Genomic DNA, 19,305 nt, shown 5'->3' with positions numbered 1-19,305 from the left:
TATATATATATTTATTTATTTAATTTATTTGAGAGGGAGTGAGAGAACATGAGCCAGGGGTGGTGGGGGTAGCAGAGGGTGAGGGACAAGCCTACTCAGTGCTGAGCAGGGAGTCTGTGGTGATGCTTCGTCCCACAACCCTGAGATCATGACTTGAGCCCAAATCAAGAGTTGGACACTTAACTGACTGAGCCACCCAGGCTCCCCAGGACTTTTCCATCTTTCCTCCACTTCCTTCTCAATGTCAGTGGCTCTTAACTTTTAGTAATTGACCCCTTTGAAAAAAACGATAATAAGATCTTACCAGAGAAATATAATGAACATATTAATTTGTTTAATGTCTTAGAAGGTTGACAGAAGGCCTAAGAGCCATGAACCCAGGCTTCTGTACTCTAAATCCTGTCTCAGAGAATATCCATGTTCTTGTTTTGAGGTTTTGTGCCTCCTAGAATAATAATTACAGTGGCGAGTTTGGGAAGTTTTGTAATCTTTGTAAATGCATATACATTTCAGGAAAGTTCTCATTAGGCTCCACAAAAGGTTCAGAGTTTATGTTCTCTCATCCTTCTTAGAGCTGAACTCAATGCTGGGCACCTTGAACCTGATTATTAATCCGTCCTTCTGGTCTTGGTATAGTGATTTGGCAGGAAACAACAACAAGTTTTGAGGTATAGATACATTTAGTTACTCCCTGACATGAAGTTAACACCTCATTAGTCCACTAACACTATTATAGGCAGACATGGAGTTATAAAGATCAGGTTTCAAAAATTAGTTCAGAAACTGGAAGTTACCTGAAGGGTGAATGTGCAGCCAGCATCATGCTGTGGGATTTGGGCAGAAATTAGTTTTCCTGGAATTCTCTGTCACTCCTGGCAGCTGCCTGGATACTATGTAAAAGAGGCTGTGTTCTTTGGGTATCAGGTTTCAGCTGAGTGTTCATTCTCTAGTAGCAAAAATGCTGCCACTGGTATCTGATTTTCTTGACTAATTCGAAAGTCCTGGTTAGCATTTAGAGTTGTTGCAACTCCTCTGTGAATAGCTAGTTAAGATATATAGACTATATAGCTGCATTAGAATTTAAATTGGCTTCAAATGGGCCATATTTATGGTTGAAAAATATTTATATTGTAATATCTAAAAGATTGCTGATTTTAAAACAACCAGCTTTGATATGAACTTCTGGAATATCACCTTATATAAGTTGGCAATTGCTGGGGTGCCTGGGTGGCTCAGTGGGTTAAAGCCTCTGCCTTCGGCTCAGGTCATGATACCAGGGTCCTGGGATCTAGCCCTGCATCGGGCTCTCTGCTCAGCAAAGAGCCTGTTTCTCCCTCTCTTTCTCTGCCTGCCTCTCTGCCTACTTGTGATCACTCTCTCCCTATCAAATTAAAAAAAAAAAAAAAAAAAAAAAAAAGTTGGCAATTGCTTGTGACATAATTCTAAATATTTGATTTAAATAGCTATCTTAGCATTCAGCTACTTTAATATGACACTTTTACATGGCCCCATATTTAAAACAATGGCATTATTGACATTTTAACCTGGGACTAGGAATCATTATTAAAGTTAATTCGTTTCTCAGCTCACTTTTCATGGACTATAGATAAAATTCTGTGTTAGGTCATAATAACGATAAGTTATCAATTACTTTTTAATTTACATTGTTTGTCCAAGGGGGAAGTAAAACACAAAAACTATCCCCAAAAACAGCGAATGGAGATTTAGTTCCCAAATTGGAAGTGGAATAATGTCTTTAGTAAATGGGTGTTGTCTGCCATCTAGTGGTTAAAGTAGAGATAGATAGTTGAGTGTATTTGAAATCAGTTTTAATGATAGAATGGTAATGTAGCAAAGAGCAACAAACAGTATGCATATTTCAGTTAAATTTTAAGAAATTATAAATACAGGTGTGATTATGTTTGATGTCTGCCTATAATAACACTATTACAATATTATATAATATTGTATTATATTCAATTTCAGTAATAGTCACTAAAATTGATAAATTGAACTGAAATTGGGCAATATATCCTAGTAACTAGTAACAGAAATAATTAAATCCTAGTAACTATATTTGAACAAAAAAATCCTAACATTTGAGAAAATGTGCATTTTGGAGTCCACCAAACTATTATGTAACTTTAAGCAGGTTACTTAACCTTTTCAAGATTCAGATAATGGTAGCAACAAATTTCATTGATTGTTTTGAACTCTCTACCCCAGAACTACTATGTAACTTTAAGCAGGTTACTTAACCTTTTCAAGATTCAGATAATGGTAGCAACAAATTTCATTGATTGTTTTGAAGATTAAATGAAATAATCCGTGCAAAGTGGTTATCAGTGTTCCTACCAGTATAGTCCATATACATCAACAATTATTGAACACTTAGAGTGTGATAGAGAATGCAATAGAGTGCCATATGGCTTGGGAGTGCCCATCTTCATTTGAAGAAGCTGAAACTCCGGGAGATCTGCCCCTTATTCGAGATTATACCATTTACAGGTATTAAATGGCAGACTCAGGATCTGAAACTGTGGAACTCATCTTCTTAGCCACATTTGACATTGCCCCCCATGAGGGCAATCTCGTTGCAATAGTAAAAAGAGATAAAATACCAATTTAAACACTTCTGACATCTGTGTCAGATATGGCTAATATTAATTGTTCCATTTAAAAAATTGGATTATGTACAGTGATAATTGTCCAAGAAGTAAAGCAGAGTTCCTTGAAATATATGTTCAGCACAGGTTCAGAACTGTAGACGTTTGACTCCAAAAGGGTCTTAGAGATGATGTAGTGGAAGTGCTTCAGTTTTCAAAGAAAAAGCTTTCAGAAAACTATTGAAAGGGATGCCTAATACATACATGAATATGAGAAGTACATAGTTAACTCTCCCAAGCTTATAATCTGCTTATTAGCTGCCTTGACTATTAGACTACCCCCAGAAAACACAAAACTTAGGGTGTTAGGTAAATAATGAGATTTTATTGGTAATTAACTTATTTTGCTTTGGAAAGAAAACAAAGACTTAAATAGGAAATGATTTGAAGATAGTTAATTTCAAAATAGTCCTTTTGATTTATTTTAAAGATAACTTAAAAATTCCTATAGAAGTAGAAAGTCTCCATTTGAATAAAATCTCCATCTACCTGATTGTCTTTAGTTTTTCTTACTCATATTTCATGTCTCACTACTAAGTGAAAACTTTGTTATTTTTACTAAGAACAGATTATTCCCCCAGTTTAAATAAACTTTGGATGCGTAAATATCATTATGGTATATTTAGATAGTAGAAATAATTCCGTGTAGATTTTTCTGAAGTACTATTTTGCAGCTGACTTCTATTATGTTTAATTTTAAACAGCTTGAAATGATGCTGGAACCCAAGGTCTGGAGAGAAGCTGCTACTCAGGTGTTCTTTGCCTTAGGTCTGGGATTTGGTGGCGTCATCGCCTTTTCAAGCTACAACAAAAGAGACAACAACTGCCACTTTGATGCTGTTCTGGTGTCCTTCATTAATTTTTTTACATCCGTCCTGGCAACATTGGTGGTGTTTGCAGTTCTGGGCTTTAAAGCAAATGTCATAAATGAGAAATGCATAGCAGAGTATGGATATTAATTTCCTCTAGCTTTTGATGGTATAATTATATAAAAAGTATGACCCCCCTCCCCGGACCCGTTGATGTTCATTCATTATGTTGTTCTGTTTTTTTAGAAATTCCAAAATGATCGTAAAATTTTTGAAAATGGGCAATATTAGTAAGGATATTATTCCTCATCATATCAACCTTTCATCCGTTACTGCAGAAGATTATCATTTAGTTTATGACATCATTCAAAAAGTGAAAGAAGAAGAATTTCCTGCTCTTCATCTCAATTCCTGTCAAATCGAGGATGAGTTAAATAAAGTGAGTAGCCTCTGTTTAAGCAATACAGTAATTATCACTCGGGTAAAATATGCATAATCCAGAAGACTTCTTTTAGGAAAATGACCTTTCAAATGCCGGCAGAAGATTATGCTGTTTCAAAATTCACATTTTTCATTTCAGAGAACATACTTTTAAAGTTTTTATTTTAATTCCAGTTAGTTAACGTGGTGAATTTAAGGAACAAAACAAACAAGTAAAGAGGAAAACATGAGAGAAATCAAAAGAATGTACTTAAATTATAAATATTTGCTTTACTTTAAAAAGCCTTCTTCCTGATTCAGCTGCAAAAATGTAAAATATGAATATAAATTGATTTTTGTCATAGAAAATGAAGTTAGTCTGATACTTTTTCTGGTCTGATTTTTTTTTTTTTTTTTAAAGATTTATCTATTTATTTATTTGTCAGAGAGAGAGAGAGCGAGTGAGCTAGTGGACAGGCAGGCAGAATGGCAAGCAGAGGCAGAGGGAGAAGCAGGCTCCTTGCCGAGCAAAGAGCCTGGTATGGTACTCGATCCCAGGATGATGGGATCATGACCTGAGCCAAAGGTAGCTGCTTAACTGACTAAGCCACCCAGGCGTCCCTAGTCTGATCTTTAATACAAAATTTAGATTATGACTATCATTTATATATTGCACAACTATTTGGACACATAACTGATATTTAGCCATTTTAATATTTATGTTTGATGAGTCATGATTAACTCCTTTTGTTTAGCCAAAAAAAATGTATTTTAATTTAATTTATTTTAATAACCATGAAACAGGTGAACATTAATAATTGTTACTGTATTGGTTGTTACCCTTTTGCTCTATTGCCAAAAAGGGAAATATAATGGAGAAATTGTCCATTGATCCCTTGCAGTAAGATAGCGTACACCATACATAAGACAAAACATAAAGACTCACATGCAGGAAGTTATGGATGGAGCTATCATAAAAATTTTGAGTTCAGCAAAGAAAAAATTACTTAGTAACTTAACCTTTAAAGTTTTTGTTTTTCTTCCTTTTTAAGTTCTGGTCTATCTGTTGTGTTTATGAAATAACACAATCAACCTTTCTTTAGAGGTAGTTTCTCAGGAGACAGCATGATATCAGCCTATCTATTTCCAGTAACTGCCAAGCATTGTTCTGAGTATTCCCTCCCCTCTGTGACTGATATATATAGCCATCCCTTAATATTGCTCAGTACTAATGTTGCTGTTTTGTATAATTTACAGGCTGTTCAAGGGACTGGTTTAGCTTTCATTGCCTTTACGGAAGCCATGACGCATTTCCCTGCCTCCCCCTTCTGGTCAGTGATGTTCTTCCTCATGCTGGTAAATCTAGGGCTTGGCAGCATGTTTGGAACCATTGAAGGCATCATCACGCCTGTTGTGGACACTTTCAAAGTGAGGAAAGAAATTCTTACTGGTGAGTTTCTAGGTATTTGACTTCTCATTGAACTGATACGGGCCATTTTCTCTTGGTGAGAGGTCACAGATGGAAGTGGAAAGTGTTTTGTTAATCCCCAGTTATTAATATGTATTACTATTATTTATTTTATTTGTATGTTACATACAATGCAAGTGATAGACTCAATGTAGACTATATTATTTTTTGGTGATTACTTATATTACTTTTTATTAATAGTAATGTCACTATCGTGAATCTATTATGAATAGAATGAAGTCACAGAATGTTCATATCTAATTTTGTAAATGAAACAAGTAATTATTTTTAAAAGTTCAGATCCAATATTTCTTTTCCAAAAAGTGCATCATTGAAATTGATAAACCCAAGTTCAGTTCTCATATAAAATAGCTCTTGTAGCCTACTAGTAGTTAGTATCTGTAAGTAGGAAATAAAATAAAATAATCCATATTTACAGTTACTGTAAGTCCAATCTGGAAGCAATTATTAAAGTACCAGTTTTGGGGGCTTCTGTGTGGCTCAGTTGGTTGGGTGACTGCCTTTAGCTTGGGCCATGATCCCACCGTTCTGGGATCAAGCCCCACTTTGGGCTCCCTGCTCTGCAGGGGAGCCTACATCTTCCTCTCCCATAGCCTGCCGCTCCTCCTGCTTGTGCTCTCTCTCTCTCTCTTTCTGTCTCACTGTCAAATAAATAAAACCTTTAAAAAAAAAAAATGAAGTTCCCATTTTGTACTGCACCACCCTTGCATTTGAAGGATATAAGAGAAATTATAAAAGAGAGAGAGATATAGGAGAGCCTTGTCTCTAAAAATAATAGTACTGATAACAAAACCAAATGTGGTATATAAGACTTAACACCATGTACTATACTGATAGATGACATAGTAGCGATTTAACATGTTACAGGAATTAAGGCGCTTTGAGGGTCATCTGAATATGTGATGAAACTCTCAGTGAACGGGATGGCAGTTGAATTGAAAAGGGGAAGAGTCTTGCAGAGGTCAGAGGAGAGCTTTAGTAATAGCTTTAGTTTAACATATATAAGCAGAGATAAAGGGAACTGTTAAGAAAGCCAGCCAGACCAGAGTGCAGGCATAGTGTTGGTAATGATGCAAAAAAAAAAAAAAAAATTGGGAAATATTTCTATACTGTATCTATATCTTTATGATATTGAATGCCGGGCAGTAGTATATAGTTCCTCAATGCTCTGTTTTTAGCTGTGAAAGATTTAGTAATAAATTACTTCTGTGTAAATAACCTTCAAATTACGTATCTTTTTAAATTACCACTCTGCTAAGTTTGTGCATGTATGTGTAAAACAATTTCAGCAGTTTGTTGAATACTTATGTCTTAATATCCTCTACTCAGCTGGACATAAGTGAGAAAATTCCTCATCTTCTCCCCAAAAAGGCAGTCTCCACTTCTGAAGTTCCTATTGAATTCAAAGCTACCAGTATCCCACCTGATGTGCGTACTACACAACATCTTCGCTGCTTTCCTCGTCTGTGCCCCGTATCTAAACCCTCCTATAATAAGAGGGCTTGCAAAAGTAAGGGAAGAGCGACAGCATAGTGGGAATAAACACACAAGGTAGTATTTGGTGAACCCCACTGGAGATCCTGTTTGGTCAGAGCAAAGGGGAATGTCCTCTCTTTTCCCATTACCTATCTTCTGGGATCACACCTATACTTAAAAAGTCATACTTCGCTGTGATGAAACGTTCCTCCATCACCCTGGCCAGATGCGCTTTCGTCTTCTCTGATAGTACAGTACGACTTAGATACGTTACTTAACAACCTTTACTCTCAAATCTCCAGCCAATTTCTTACTATCTATACTACCTAGAGTATGCTTTCTTCATGTTCGCCATGAACCCCAGTGTAAGTAGGCGAGAGTGAATGTGACACAGGCCTATGGTTCAAGCTCTGAGACTTCGCGTGCAATATACTGGGACAAGCATTTAAATATTTCCACATGTGACAGACTCCAAGTAGCTGTTACTTTTCCTTCTTTACCTTGTATGTTTATGTATAACATCCATTTATGTATGATGCGACTCATACTACTAGCATTGTGCTTAAGAGATGGAGGTGATAACTTCACTTAACCCATGCTTATGGAGACTATTAGGGAACCGCCATGTGATTGAACCCCAGGATGTCTGTTTTCTCCCCTCCCAAACAGCCAGTACCTGCTCTGCTTCTTTTACATCTCTGCTTAAAGGTGGCTGAGAAATAGAACATAGTCATTTTGTATTATTTATTTATTTATTTTTAAAAATTTACTTATTTATTTGACAGAGAGAGACACGATGAGAGAGGGAACACAAGCAGGGGGAGTGGGGGAGGACAAAGCAGGCTTCCCTCTAAACAAGGACCCCAATAATGGGGCTCAATCCCAGAACCCTGGGATCATGACCTGAGCTGAAGGCAGACGCCCAACAACTAAGCCACCCAGACACCCCGCATCTTTTATTTTTAAAAGCTTCTCTACTAAAGTATGTGAGAGAACAGAGTCGGACATAAATATGGGAATATTATATGGATCCCAGAAATCTCTTTAAGCTCTTACAGTAATAGTAGCTGATCAAAGGTCACTCTCTTACAATGGATTCATATTAAATACGGGGCTAAATCCGGGAAACTCCCAATGTATTATATTGCATAGTATCAAGAAAGGTGTTGCCTGCTTTTAACATTGACAAGTTATAAAAGTGAAGACCACAATGATTGCATGTAATAACTCATAATTAAATGTAAAAGACTGGACTGAATAAAAACTTAATTTTTCATCTATTTCTTTTGTACAGTTATTTGTTGTCTTCTGGCATTTTGTATCGGCCTGATATTTGTGCAACGCTCTGGAAATTACTTCGTTACCATGTTTGATGATTATTCTGCTACACTGCCTCTGCTAATTGTAGTTATTTTGGAGAATATTGCTGTATCCTTTGTTTATGGCATAGATAAGTAAGTATATTTGCTTTTAGGCATTCATTTTTCATCTCTATATTGGGAAGACCGATTGTCAATATCTTTTTCATTTAGAAAAGGAGGGGTAAATGATTGGAGGGAAACAATCTTTGCAACAAAATCAAATCTTTTGTATGCTCTTCTTTGTTCAATCCTTTCTAATAAAGTATATTCCCCTATTAGGTGGATTAGATAGAATTGTGCAGATGGCAATATAATCTAGGATTCTGAAGTTTTATTTAATTCTAGTTATCAAATAGTAACTTCCAGGATCTAGTGAGTAATAGCTATGCTCCAAGAACCTTGTTAAATTGTGTTATTATTATTGTCCATATTTCACATTTCTCAGGCTTATGAGACACCCCATGTGACTTGCTCATCCCCTGGGCAGAGGCACACCTGGGATTCATAGCTGTCTCTGCTTAACTTTAAAGCCTGCCTTCCTAATTACTTTGCTAATCTCTTTTATGGGAGGAATTTTATTTTATTATGATACATAATGCCTTATTTTATTATGCTATATAACATCCTATGTAGCAGGTCAGTTTTGGGAAATGATCTATCCTGCTCTGAGGCATGTATGGCATTTAGTATGCACAAACTTCATGTTCACGTGGAGTCATTACTTGAACAACTTGATGCCTAAACCTCTAATGTTAAAAAGTATATATACTTGGAGTGAAATGAGGCGTTAGAGTCATCTCAGAAGAAAAATTTTACTGGAGATTTTGTACAATATTTGAAAAAATTGTTGTCTTTAGTTAACATATATGGACTAAGGCAATAAGATTGGCAAGCTTATTAGAGGTCTGTGTGAAGGAGGAATGTGTTGCATGGAGACCAGAGTTCTCTTAAACAACATAGAGAATATTACTGGTATTGAATGAGCTTTGTGACAAGATTGATGAATGTTTTTATTAGTGTCAAAAGCTCCAGGCAAGGAAGGGGAAGGAGACTTACTTTTAATAATCATGTACTATATGGCAATAGAAGTAATAGCTGTTTGACGTACATTAAATCTGAATCCTCATAAAAATACCCTGTGGTAACTAATATCATCCATATTATAGGTGGAAAATTGGCCTTGGTTGTACAGGAGAACAAGTGTATTAGTTATAGAGCCAGGATTGTAATTTAGACCTTAATTTCAAAATTAGGTATCTCTATACTCTACCAAGATATCCCTGGCCCCTAACTTTCACTGTGTTGGAATTTGATATTGTTACTGGACTGATCTGTGGATCAATAAGGTCGTAATTTAGATTTCCATTTATACAGTTTGTAATTTACAATAGTCATAGTACAAATTATCTCTTTTTAATAGTTAATGTCCCTAAATAATAACAGTTAACAACAGCAGAAGTGATACTACTACTAATGGTAGTTATTAAACTGATATCTATTAAATTCCTACTATCTGTGCACCTATTAAATTCCTACTGTATGTGAGGTAATGTACTCTGCATACATTGCCTACGAGCCTAACAATAACCTTCCATGATAGAAATCTTTTTTTTGAAAATGCCAAAAAAGTGCTCTGCCATTTTTTAGTGTATATCTTAGTGTCTAAAAATACAAGAAAATTTATTTTCCTTGAATGTGGTCAAATCTTAAGAAAAAATTTTCTTGAAAAAAGGAAAGGAGCAGAATAGATCCCTGCAGACAACAAAAGCACACAAGCAAAATAGATGGAAAACTAACCATATTTCAAAAAATGAGTTGAAATATATTTTTCAAGAAGAAAAAGAATAGCATATATCAGTTGTTTAAAAATCAAGAAATATGAGAATTCGAGAAAAGGAAGATTTGAAAACAGGTGACAGAACTCAGGAAATGTGAATAAGAATGTGAATAATAATATTCAGAAATGATGATCAGATTAAAAACACAACAACAATAAGCACAATGGCTAGTTCCACAAGAATTAGAAGCTAGAAAGGAGGAATAATTTTTTTAATCAAAAAATACTTTTTCTAATCGAGAAGAAATACTAGGGCCATGTGGGTGGCTCAGTTGTTGGGCGTCTGCCTTAGACTCAGGTTGTGAGCCCAGAGTCCTGGGATCAAGTCCCACCTCAGGCTTCCTGCTCAGCAGGGAGTCTGCTTCTCCCACTCCCCCTTGCTCACACTCTCTCACTCTCTCTCTCTCTCTGGAATAGTATGTTAAAAAAGGAGGAGAAATAACAAAGGAGCTAAGAAAAGGAATAGGAACAGGAGTTAAAGATGACTCCACGTGTGTACAACAATGAAGTTCTCTAAAAACGGTGGGAGCAGCCAACTATATAAACCAATTAATAACAAAATCAAAGAAACACATCAACAATAATACAATAATAGTAGGGGACTTTAACACTCCCCTCACTGAAATGGACAGGTCATCCAAGCAAAAGATCAGCAAGGAAATAAAGGCCTTAAACGACACACTGGACCAGATGGACATCACAGATATATTCAGAATATTTCATCCCAAAGCAACAGAATACACATTCTTCTCTAGTGCACATGGAACATTCTCCAGAATAGATCACATCCTCGGTCCTAAATCAGGACTCAACCGGTATCAAAAGATTGGGATCATTCCCTGCATATTTTCAGACCACAATGCTCTAAAGCTAGAACTCAACCACAAAAGGAAGTTTGGAAAGAACCCAAATACATGGAGACTAAACAGTATCCTTCTAAAGAATGAATGGGTCAACCAGGAAATTAAAGAAGAATTGAAAAAAATCATGGAAACAAATGATAATGAAAATACAACGGTTCAAAATCTGTGGGACACAACAAAGGCAGTCCTGAGAGGAAAATATATAGCGGTACAAGCCTTTCTCAAGAAACAAGAAAGGTCTCAGGTACACAACCTAACCCTACACCTAAAGGAGCTGGAGAAAGAACAAGAAAGAAACCCTAAGCCCAGCAGGAGAAGAGAAATCATAAAGATCAGAGCAGAAATCAATGAAATAGAAACCAAAAAAACAATAGAACAAATCAACGAAAGTAGGAGCTGGTTCTTTGAAAGAATTAATAAAATTGATAAACCCCTGGCCCGACTTATCAAAAAGAAAAGAGAAAGGACCCAAATAAATAAAATCATGAATGAAAGAGGAGAGATCACAACTAACACCAAAGAAATACAAACTATTATAAGAACATACTATGAGCAACTCTACGGCAATAAATTTGACAATCTGGAAGAAATGGATGCATTCCTAGAAACATATAAACTACCACAACTGAGCCAGGAAGAAATAGAAAGCCTGAACAGACCCATAACCAGTAAGGAGATTGAAACAGTCATTAAAAATCTCCAAACAAACAAAAGCCCAGGGCCAGACGGCTTCCCGGGGGAATTCTACCAAACATTTAAAGAAGAACTAATTCCTATTCTCCTGAAACTGTTCCAAAAAATAGAAATGGAAGGAAAACTTCCAAACTCATTTTATGAGGCCAGCATCACCTTGATCCCAAAACCAGACAAGGATCCCACCAAAAAAGAGAGCTATAGACCAATATCCTTGATGAACACAGATGCGAAAATACTCAACAAAATACTAGCCAATAGGATTCAACAGTACATTAAAAGGATTATTCACCACGACCAAGTGGGATTTATTCCAGGGCTGCAAGGTTGGTTCAACATCCGCAAATCAGTCAATGTGATACAACACATCAATAAAAGAAAGAACAAGAACCATATGATACTCTCAATAGATGCTGAAAAAGCATTTGACAAAGTACAGCATCCCTTCCTGATCAAAACTCTTCAAAGTGTAGGGATAGAGGGCACATACCTCAATATCATCAAAGCCATCTATGAAAAACCCACCGCAAATATCATTCTCAATGGAGAAAAACTGAAAGCTTTTCCGCTAAGGTCAGGAACACGGCAGGGATGTCCATTATCACCATTATTCAACATCGTACTAGAGGTCCTAGCCTCAGCAATCAGACAACAAAAGGAAATTAAAGGCATCCAAATCGGCAAAGAAGAAGTCAAATTATCACTCTTCGCAGATGATATGATACTATATGTGGAAAACCCAAAAGACTCCACTCCAAAACTGCTAAAACTTATACAGGAATTCAGTAAAGTGTCAGGATATAAAATCAATGCACAGAAATCAGTTGCATTTCTCTACACCAACAGCAAGACAGAAGAAAGAGAAATTAAGGAGTCAATCCCATTTACAATTGCATCCAAAACCATAAGATACCTAGGAATAAACCTAACCAAAGAGACACAGAATCTATACTCAGAAAACTATAAAGTACTCATGAAAGAAATTGAGGAAGACACAAAGAAATGGAAAAATGTTCCATGCTCCTGGATTGGAAGAATAAATATTGTGAAAATGTCTATGCTACCTAAAGCAATCTACACATTTAATGCAATTCCTATCAAAGTACCATCCATCTTTTTCAAAGAAATGGAACAAATAATGCTAAAATTTATATGGAACCAGAAAAGACCTCGAATAGCCAAAGGGATATTGAAAAAGAAAGCCAACGTTGGTGGCATCACAATTCCGGACTTCAGGCTCTATTACAAAGCTGTCATTATCAAGACAGCATGGTACTGGCACAAAAACAGACACATAGATCAATGGAACAGAATAGAGAGCCCAGAAATAGACCCTCAACTCTATGGTCAACTAATCTTCGACAAAGCAGGAAAGAATGTCCAATGGAAAAAAGACAGCCTTTTCAATAAATGGTGCTGGGAAAATTGGACAGCCACATGCAGAAAAATGAAATTGGACCATTCCCTTACACCACACACAAAAATAGACTCAAAATGGATGAAGGACCTCAATGTACGAAAGGAATCCATCAAAATCCTTGAGGAGAACACGGGCAGCAACCTCTTCGACCTCTGCCGCAGCAACATCTTCCTAGGAACAACGCCAAAGGCAAGGGAAGCAAGGGCAAAAATGAACTACTGGGATTTCATCAAGATCAAAAGCTTTTGCACAGCAAAGGAAACAGTTAACAAAATCAAAAGACAACTGACAGAATGGGAGAAGATATTTGCAAACGACATATCAGATAAAGGACTAGTGTCTAGAATCTATAAAGAACTTAGCAAACTCAACACCCAAAGAACAAATAATCCAATCAAGAAATGGGCAGAGGACATGAACAGACATTTCTGCAAAGAAGACATCCAGATGGCGAACAGACACATGAAAAAGTGCTCCATATCACTCGGCATCAGGGAAATACAAATCAAAACCACAATGAGATATCACCTCACACCAGTCAGAATGGCTAAAATCAACAAGTCAGGAAATGACAGATGCTGGCGAGGATGCGGAGAAAGGGGAACCCTCCTACACTGTTGGTGGGAATGCAAGCTGGTGCAGCCACTCTGGAAAACAGCATGGAGGTTCCTCAAAATGTTGAAAATAGAACTGCCCTATGACCCAGCAATTGCACTATTGGGTATTTACCCTAAAGATACAAATGTAGTGATCCAAAGGGCACATGCACCCGAATGTTTATAGCAGCAATGTCCACAATAGCCAAACTATGGAAAGAACCTAGATGTCCATCAACAGATGAATGGATAAAGAAGATGTGGTATATATACACAATGGAATACTATGCAGCCATCAAAAGAAATGAAATCTTGCCATTTGCAACAACATGGATGGAACTAGAGCGTATCATGCTTAGCGAAATAAGTCAAGCAGAGAAAGACAACTATCATATGATCTCCCTGATATGAGGAAGTGGTGATACAACATGGAGGCTTAAGTGGGTAGAAGAAGAATAAATGAAACAAGATGGGATTGGGAGGGAGACAAACCATAAGTGACTCTTAATCTCACAAAACAAACTGAGGGTTGCCGGGGGGAGGGGGTTTGGGAGAAGGGGGTGGGATTATGGACATTGGGGAGGGTATGTGATTTGGTGAGTGCTGTGAAGTGTGTAAACCTGGTGATTCACAGACCTGTACCCCTGGGGATAAAAATATATGTTTATAAAAAATAAAAAATTAAAAAAAAAAAAAGAATAGGAAAAAAAAAATAAAAAAATAAAAACGGTGGCCAGAGCAATACTAAGTGCTGTAATTGAAAAACTTGCCTGAAATAAGTGACAACCTGAATGATGAAAGGGCACATGATACACTTTGAAAAATAGACAAAAGCCAGCACCAGGATGTAGTCTAGGCTCTTACTTCAAGACAAAAAAAAAAAAGAAAAAAGAAAAAAGGCCATTCAAGCTAACTAACAAAAAATTATTTATGAGAGAACACTCTGATAGTCAACAAACTTTGTGTTAACAATATTAGGGTAGTTAGAAATATTTACAACTCTCAACTTTTCAACCAGCAACTCTCACGTTCAAGTATAGTGGCCAGAGACAGACAATTAGAAGAAATTAGGAAATATAGTTACTATGAGCTCTCTTTGAAGTCTCTGCTAGAGAACTGTCTTTACACAACCAAATAATCTACTGGAACATTGGGGCAAGCACTGGTGGGTGGGCGGTGATTATCTCTAGACAAACAATGAGGGATATAGACCACTATGTAATGACTACGCCTTGTCAGCGTTAACGTAATATACCTGAAAGGGTGAACTTTATTTCATGTAAATAACACCGTAATAACCTTACTTAAAACAGTAACATAAGCCTAATGGTTACTAGTCTAAGTACTAATCTACAGGAAGTAGGAGGATCAGATGCGCTTGTGAAGCAGCACTGTGTGGATGTAATAGCAAAATCCAGACTGTGGGATTCCTATAGTATAAAGTTTCCAGCTGACTGAGCAAAAAAATTGGAAGAAACAAAAAAGACATGTGAGAGGAACGTAGAGATGAACAAGGAGTTTGAGAAATACATCAGTCAGCAGCAGTGTGTGGACCTTCTTTCAGTTCAAACAGACGATGACAAGGAGTGAAAGTTTACATTATGTAACCACTGATTGGATACTGGATGACTTGAAGTAATTATTGCTAAGTAAAAAAAAAAGACAAGGAATTTTTAAAAAAGATTTTATTTATTTATTTGACAGAGAGAGACATAGCAAGAGGGGCAACACAAGCAAGAGGAGTGGGAGATGGAGAAGCAGGCTTCCCACCAAGCAGGGAGCCCGACGCAGGGCTTGATCCTGGGACCCTGGGATCATGATCAAACGCCCAATGACTGAGCCACCCAGGCGCCCCGACATAAGGAATTTTTAATGTATTGTGAATATTGTGTTTATAGAATAGAAAGTCATCAGTGGGAGGCTTTTCAGAAATTGGTTTAAAGATTTTATTTTTTGTGTGAGAGAGAGCATAGGTGCAGAGAGGTGGGAAAGGGGCAGAGGGAGAAGCAAGACCCCCTGCTGATCAGGGAGCCCAATGCAGGACTCAATCCTGGGACTCTGGGATCATGACCTGAGCTGAAAGCAGGAGCTTCAACCACTGAGCCACCCAAGACACCCTTCAGCAGTTGGTTTAAGAGGGCTTTCACCAAACAAAATTCACAGTACTTAACTGTTTACATTTTACTTATTAAGTGTTCTTAATTTTTAAGTCGTCTCCCAATATGATTTTTTGATTCTGTATACAATGTCATAGGGTATCTTAGCTAAACCCTTGTCAAACTGTTGATATAATGCACATTTTTAAGGTATAGAAAAATTGACTCGAGGCATAATTAAGTGCTTTCTTTTTATTTAGATTTGTGGAAGACCTGAAAGATATGCTGGGCTTTGCTCCCAATAGATATTACTACTATATGTGGAAATATATTTCTCCTCTAATGCTATTATCATTGCTAATAGCCAGCATTGTGAATATGGGATTAAGTCCTCCTGGCTATAATGCATGGATTGAAGATAAGGTAAAATAGAAAATAAGGAAGTTAGATGAAAAAATATATGTAAATATTATTTTAGGGGTTTTTGTCTTTTGCTTTCTTCACACTTTATTTTGCTGCTTAATGAATGGTGTTGTTTTTAATGCAAGGATTTTGAGATTTATATTTTGTTTGGCCCCAGACATGCATGATTTGTTACAGATTGAAGATTTTTTTTTAATACGTGAGAAACATGGACTTGGTTCTCACCAAAGTAGCTGTGTTTATGTCACCATAGATGAACCAATAATTATGGGGCCTTTGACCCTAGAAAATATATTGCACAAAACACCAGCAATATTTTTCCTATATAAATTTACGAAATCATTCAAGCAGAGAGAGTCAATTATCATATGGTTTCGCTTATTTGTGGAGCATAACAGATATCATGGAGGACAAGGGGTATTACAGAGGAGAAGGGAGTTGGGGTAAATTGGAAGGGTGAATCATGAGAGACTATGGACTCTGAAAAACAATCTGAGGGGTTTGAAGTGGCGGGGGGGTGGGAGGTTGGGGGAGCCAGGTGGTGGGTATTATAGAGGGCACGGATTGCATGGAGCACTGGATGTGGTGAAAAAATAATGAATACTGTTATGCTGAAAATAAATAAATTAATAAAAAAAAAAGCCATGTCATATAAAAAAAAAAAACTTATGAAATCATATCCTAGATACTATGTAACAAGAACATGTGCATTAGCCATGAAGGCATAACTGAAATAAATATTGAAGGAAATATATTAGCAATGACAATTTCAATTTGTTTTCAAGATGCAAAAATTAAATTATGCTACCTCATAATAAAGATACATATTGTTATAAAATCAGAATGCTTATATTTTTAAAAAATTGCTTATTTTTATTAACATAGCATGTATTATTTGTTCCGGGGTACAGCTCTATGATTCACCAGTCTCACACAATTCACAGCATTTACCATTGCACATACCCTCCCCAATGTCCCATCATCCAGCCACCCCATTCCTCCAGAATGCTTATTTTTCAGAGATATCTCTGACCTTTAACTGTTCTATGGTCAATAACTCTATATAACAACTAAATTCACGACTGGGGCATTAATAAGCCTGTTAACCCTTACTATAGCCCTTGGGACGAGGTGTGCTTCGAGAGTTAGATTTTCAGATTTTAGAAAGACAGTGCGGCCCATGTAATTTAATGACTGAGAGCAGTGCTCACTTATTTTTCTCAGCGTTCTGCAGGTGAACTGGGTCATTCTTCTCTAGGCTTTACCTGAGCTAACTCCTACAGTTGACTGAACTTAGAGGGCCAGTCACTCTCTATGTAATCTTTCATTTTTGGCTTCTTCGTAGCATAATGGACTCAGGGCAACATCCCACAGAATAGAGGCAGAACTCACAAGGCCTGTAAAGCCTCACCTTTAAAGTTGATCTGCAGCGTTCTGTTGGTCAGAGCATATCACAAGACTCTTTGCTTATAGACCTGAGACAAATATAATTTTTTTTCATGTACTTACAGAGCAAGATCGTCAATAATGATTTTTTTTTTTTTTTTTTTTTTTTTTTTTTTGGCTTTCACAGGCATCTGAAGAATTTCTGAGCTATCCAACATGGGGACTAGTTGTCTGTATCTTGCTGATGGTCCTGGCAATTCTCCCCGTCCCAGCCGTCTTTGTCATTCGTCACTGCAACCTAATAGACAATAGTTCTGGTAATTTAGCATCTGTGACCTATAAGAGAGGAAGGGTCCTGAAAGAGCCTGTAAACTTAGAGGGAGATGATGCAAGCCTCATTCATGGGAAGATACCCAGCGAGATGTCATCTCCAAATTTTGGTAAAAATATTTACCGAAAACAGAGTGGATCACCTACTCTGGATACCGCTCCCAATGGACGCTATGGAATAGGGTACTTGATGGCAGATATGCCGGATATGCCAGAATCTGACTTGTAGCTGGGAGGAAACTATCAGTGGGCTCTATTTGGTTCATTTTTATCAATGAACATTGGCTCTACTAAGAGAAGCATTAGTCTTCACTTACCAGAGGGCGATCTCAGGTGTTCCTTGGCTGTGATCTTTAATCCTAAGTACATGTACATTCAACTAGAGCATTCCTTCGGATTCTTCGGTTTACATTTGCGCAGAGAGTTGCAGACAGAGCTTATAGTGACTGAGGTCCAGACTTGTCAGAATTTTTAAAAATACTTCTGGTGTTTTTTCAAGCATTTCTATCTCAAAAGAAAAAAAAAAAACAGGCGTTACCTCAGTTTCTAATAATTTCTGGTTTAATAATATTGGCAATTCAAAAGTGGCATAATTTAAAATTTACGTTTGCCTTGAGGGTAACTCCCAGTATTACAATGAACAGTTCTGTAAGTTGGTGCCTCTAAGCACACTTCCGTGAATATATTGTGTAGATAGGCTGTACTTATTTTGGTAGCATTGAGACCTTCTTAGGCAATTAACTGAAGAAAACTGCAAAATATTTTCTTATGTAATAGCTGTATAGAGCAATAGTATCAAAGAATAAGAAGGCACTAATGCTGGATGACAGTTTAGATTTGAAGGTGACTGGGGATCATGTGTGCGATGGTTGTATATTTTGTGTAAAATATATGTGTGAAAATGATCTAAGACTGAGTCACTCAGCACTCTCAAGAATTATGCAGATTCTGCATTTTCCTATGCCATGTGCCTAAAAACCTACTTGATATTTATTGTGGTTTCAAGATTACTCATAGTATATTTATATATACTTGCAATGTATATAGATGTATATTAGTACTCTAAGTACTGATTTGAAAACTTGAAGCAAGATGGCATTTTATTTCATATCTTTCTGTTTTGCTTCTGTTTTATGCAAATATAAATCCTTTTTTAAGTGATTGTTAAGATTGTATGGCATTACATTTTAAGCTACAAATAAATGAAGTTAAAAATGATGTTTGTTTTCCACACTGATTTTTCTTGTATCACCTGAATTGGATTATCTTGCATTTCAGCCAGCACTTAGGCATTGTGTAATAATTAATCATTGCATTCCAAGAGGGATTAATAGATTGATTAATAGAGTTACCACCACTTCAGAGACAAAAGGGAAGTAAAGTACTATGATTGAATGGTGTTCTAACGTAGTCTCATAGTTCTTGAAAAAGTAGTCTCCT

At 36.7% G+C, this 19,305-nt stretch overlaps 1 protein-coding gene across 1 annotated transcript in view; it reads left to right on the top strand.

The window, feature by feature from the left end:
- SLC6A15 (solute carrier family 6 member 15) overlaps window positions 1-19,083 on the top strand; it is a 48,056-nt gene extending 28,973 nt beyond the window's left edge. Inside the window, exons 7-12 of the mRNA XM_059186456.1 lie at window positions 3,371-3,612; window positions 3,722-3,914; window positions 5,153-5,345; window positions 8,155-8,314; window positions 15,987-16,149; window positions 17,723-19,083. Coding sequence (XP_059042439.1) covers window positions 3,371-3,612; window positions 3,722-3,914; window positions 5,153-5,345; window positions 8,155-8,314; window positions 15,987-16,149; window positions 17,723-18,094 — 1,323 coding nt within the window. The 3' untranslated portion in view covers window positions 18,095-19,083. The remainder of the gene's footprint in view (window positions 1-3,370; window positions 3,613-3,721; window positions 3,915-5,152; window positions 5,346-8,154; window positions 8,315-15,986; window positions 16,150-17,722) is intronic.
- The last annotated feature ends 222 nt before the right edge of the window (window positions 19,084-19,305 follow it).

The sequence above is a fragment of the Mustela lutreola genome, chromosome 8, assembly GCF_030435805.1.
Source record: "Mustela lutreola isolate mMusLut2 chromosome 8, mMusLut2.pri, whole genome shotgun sequence".
Lineage (NCBI taxonomy): Eukaryota > Metazoa > Chordata > Mammalia > Carnivora > Mustelidae > Mustela > Mustela lutreola.
The sequence above is the reverse complement of the archived record's forward strand: the minus strand, read 5'-3'. Positions and strand labels throughout refer to the sequence as shown.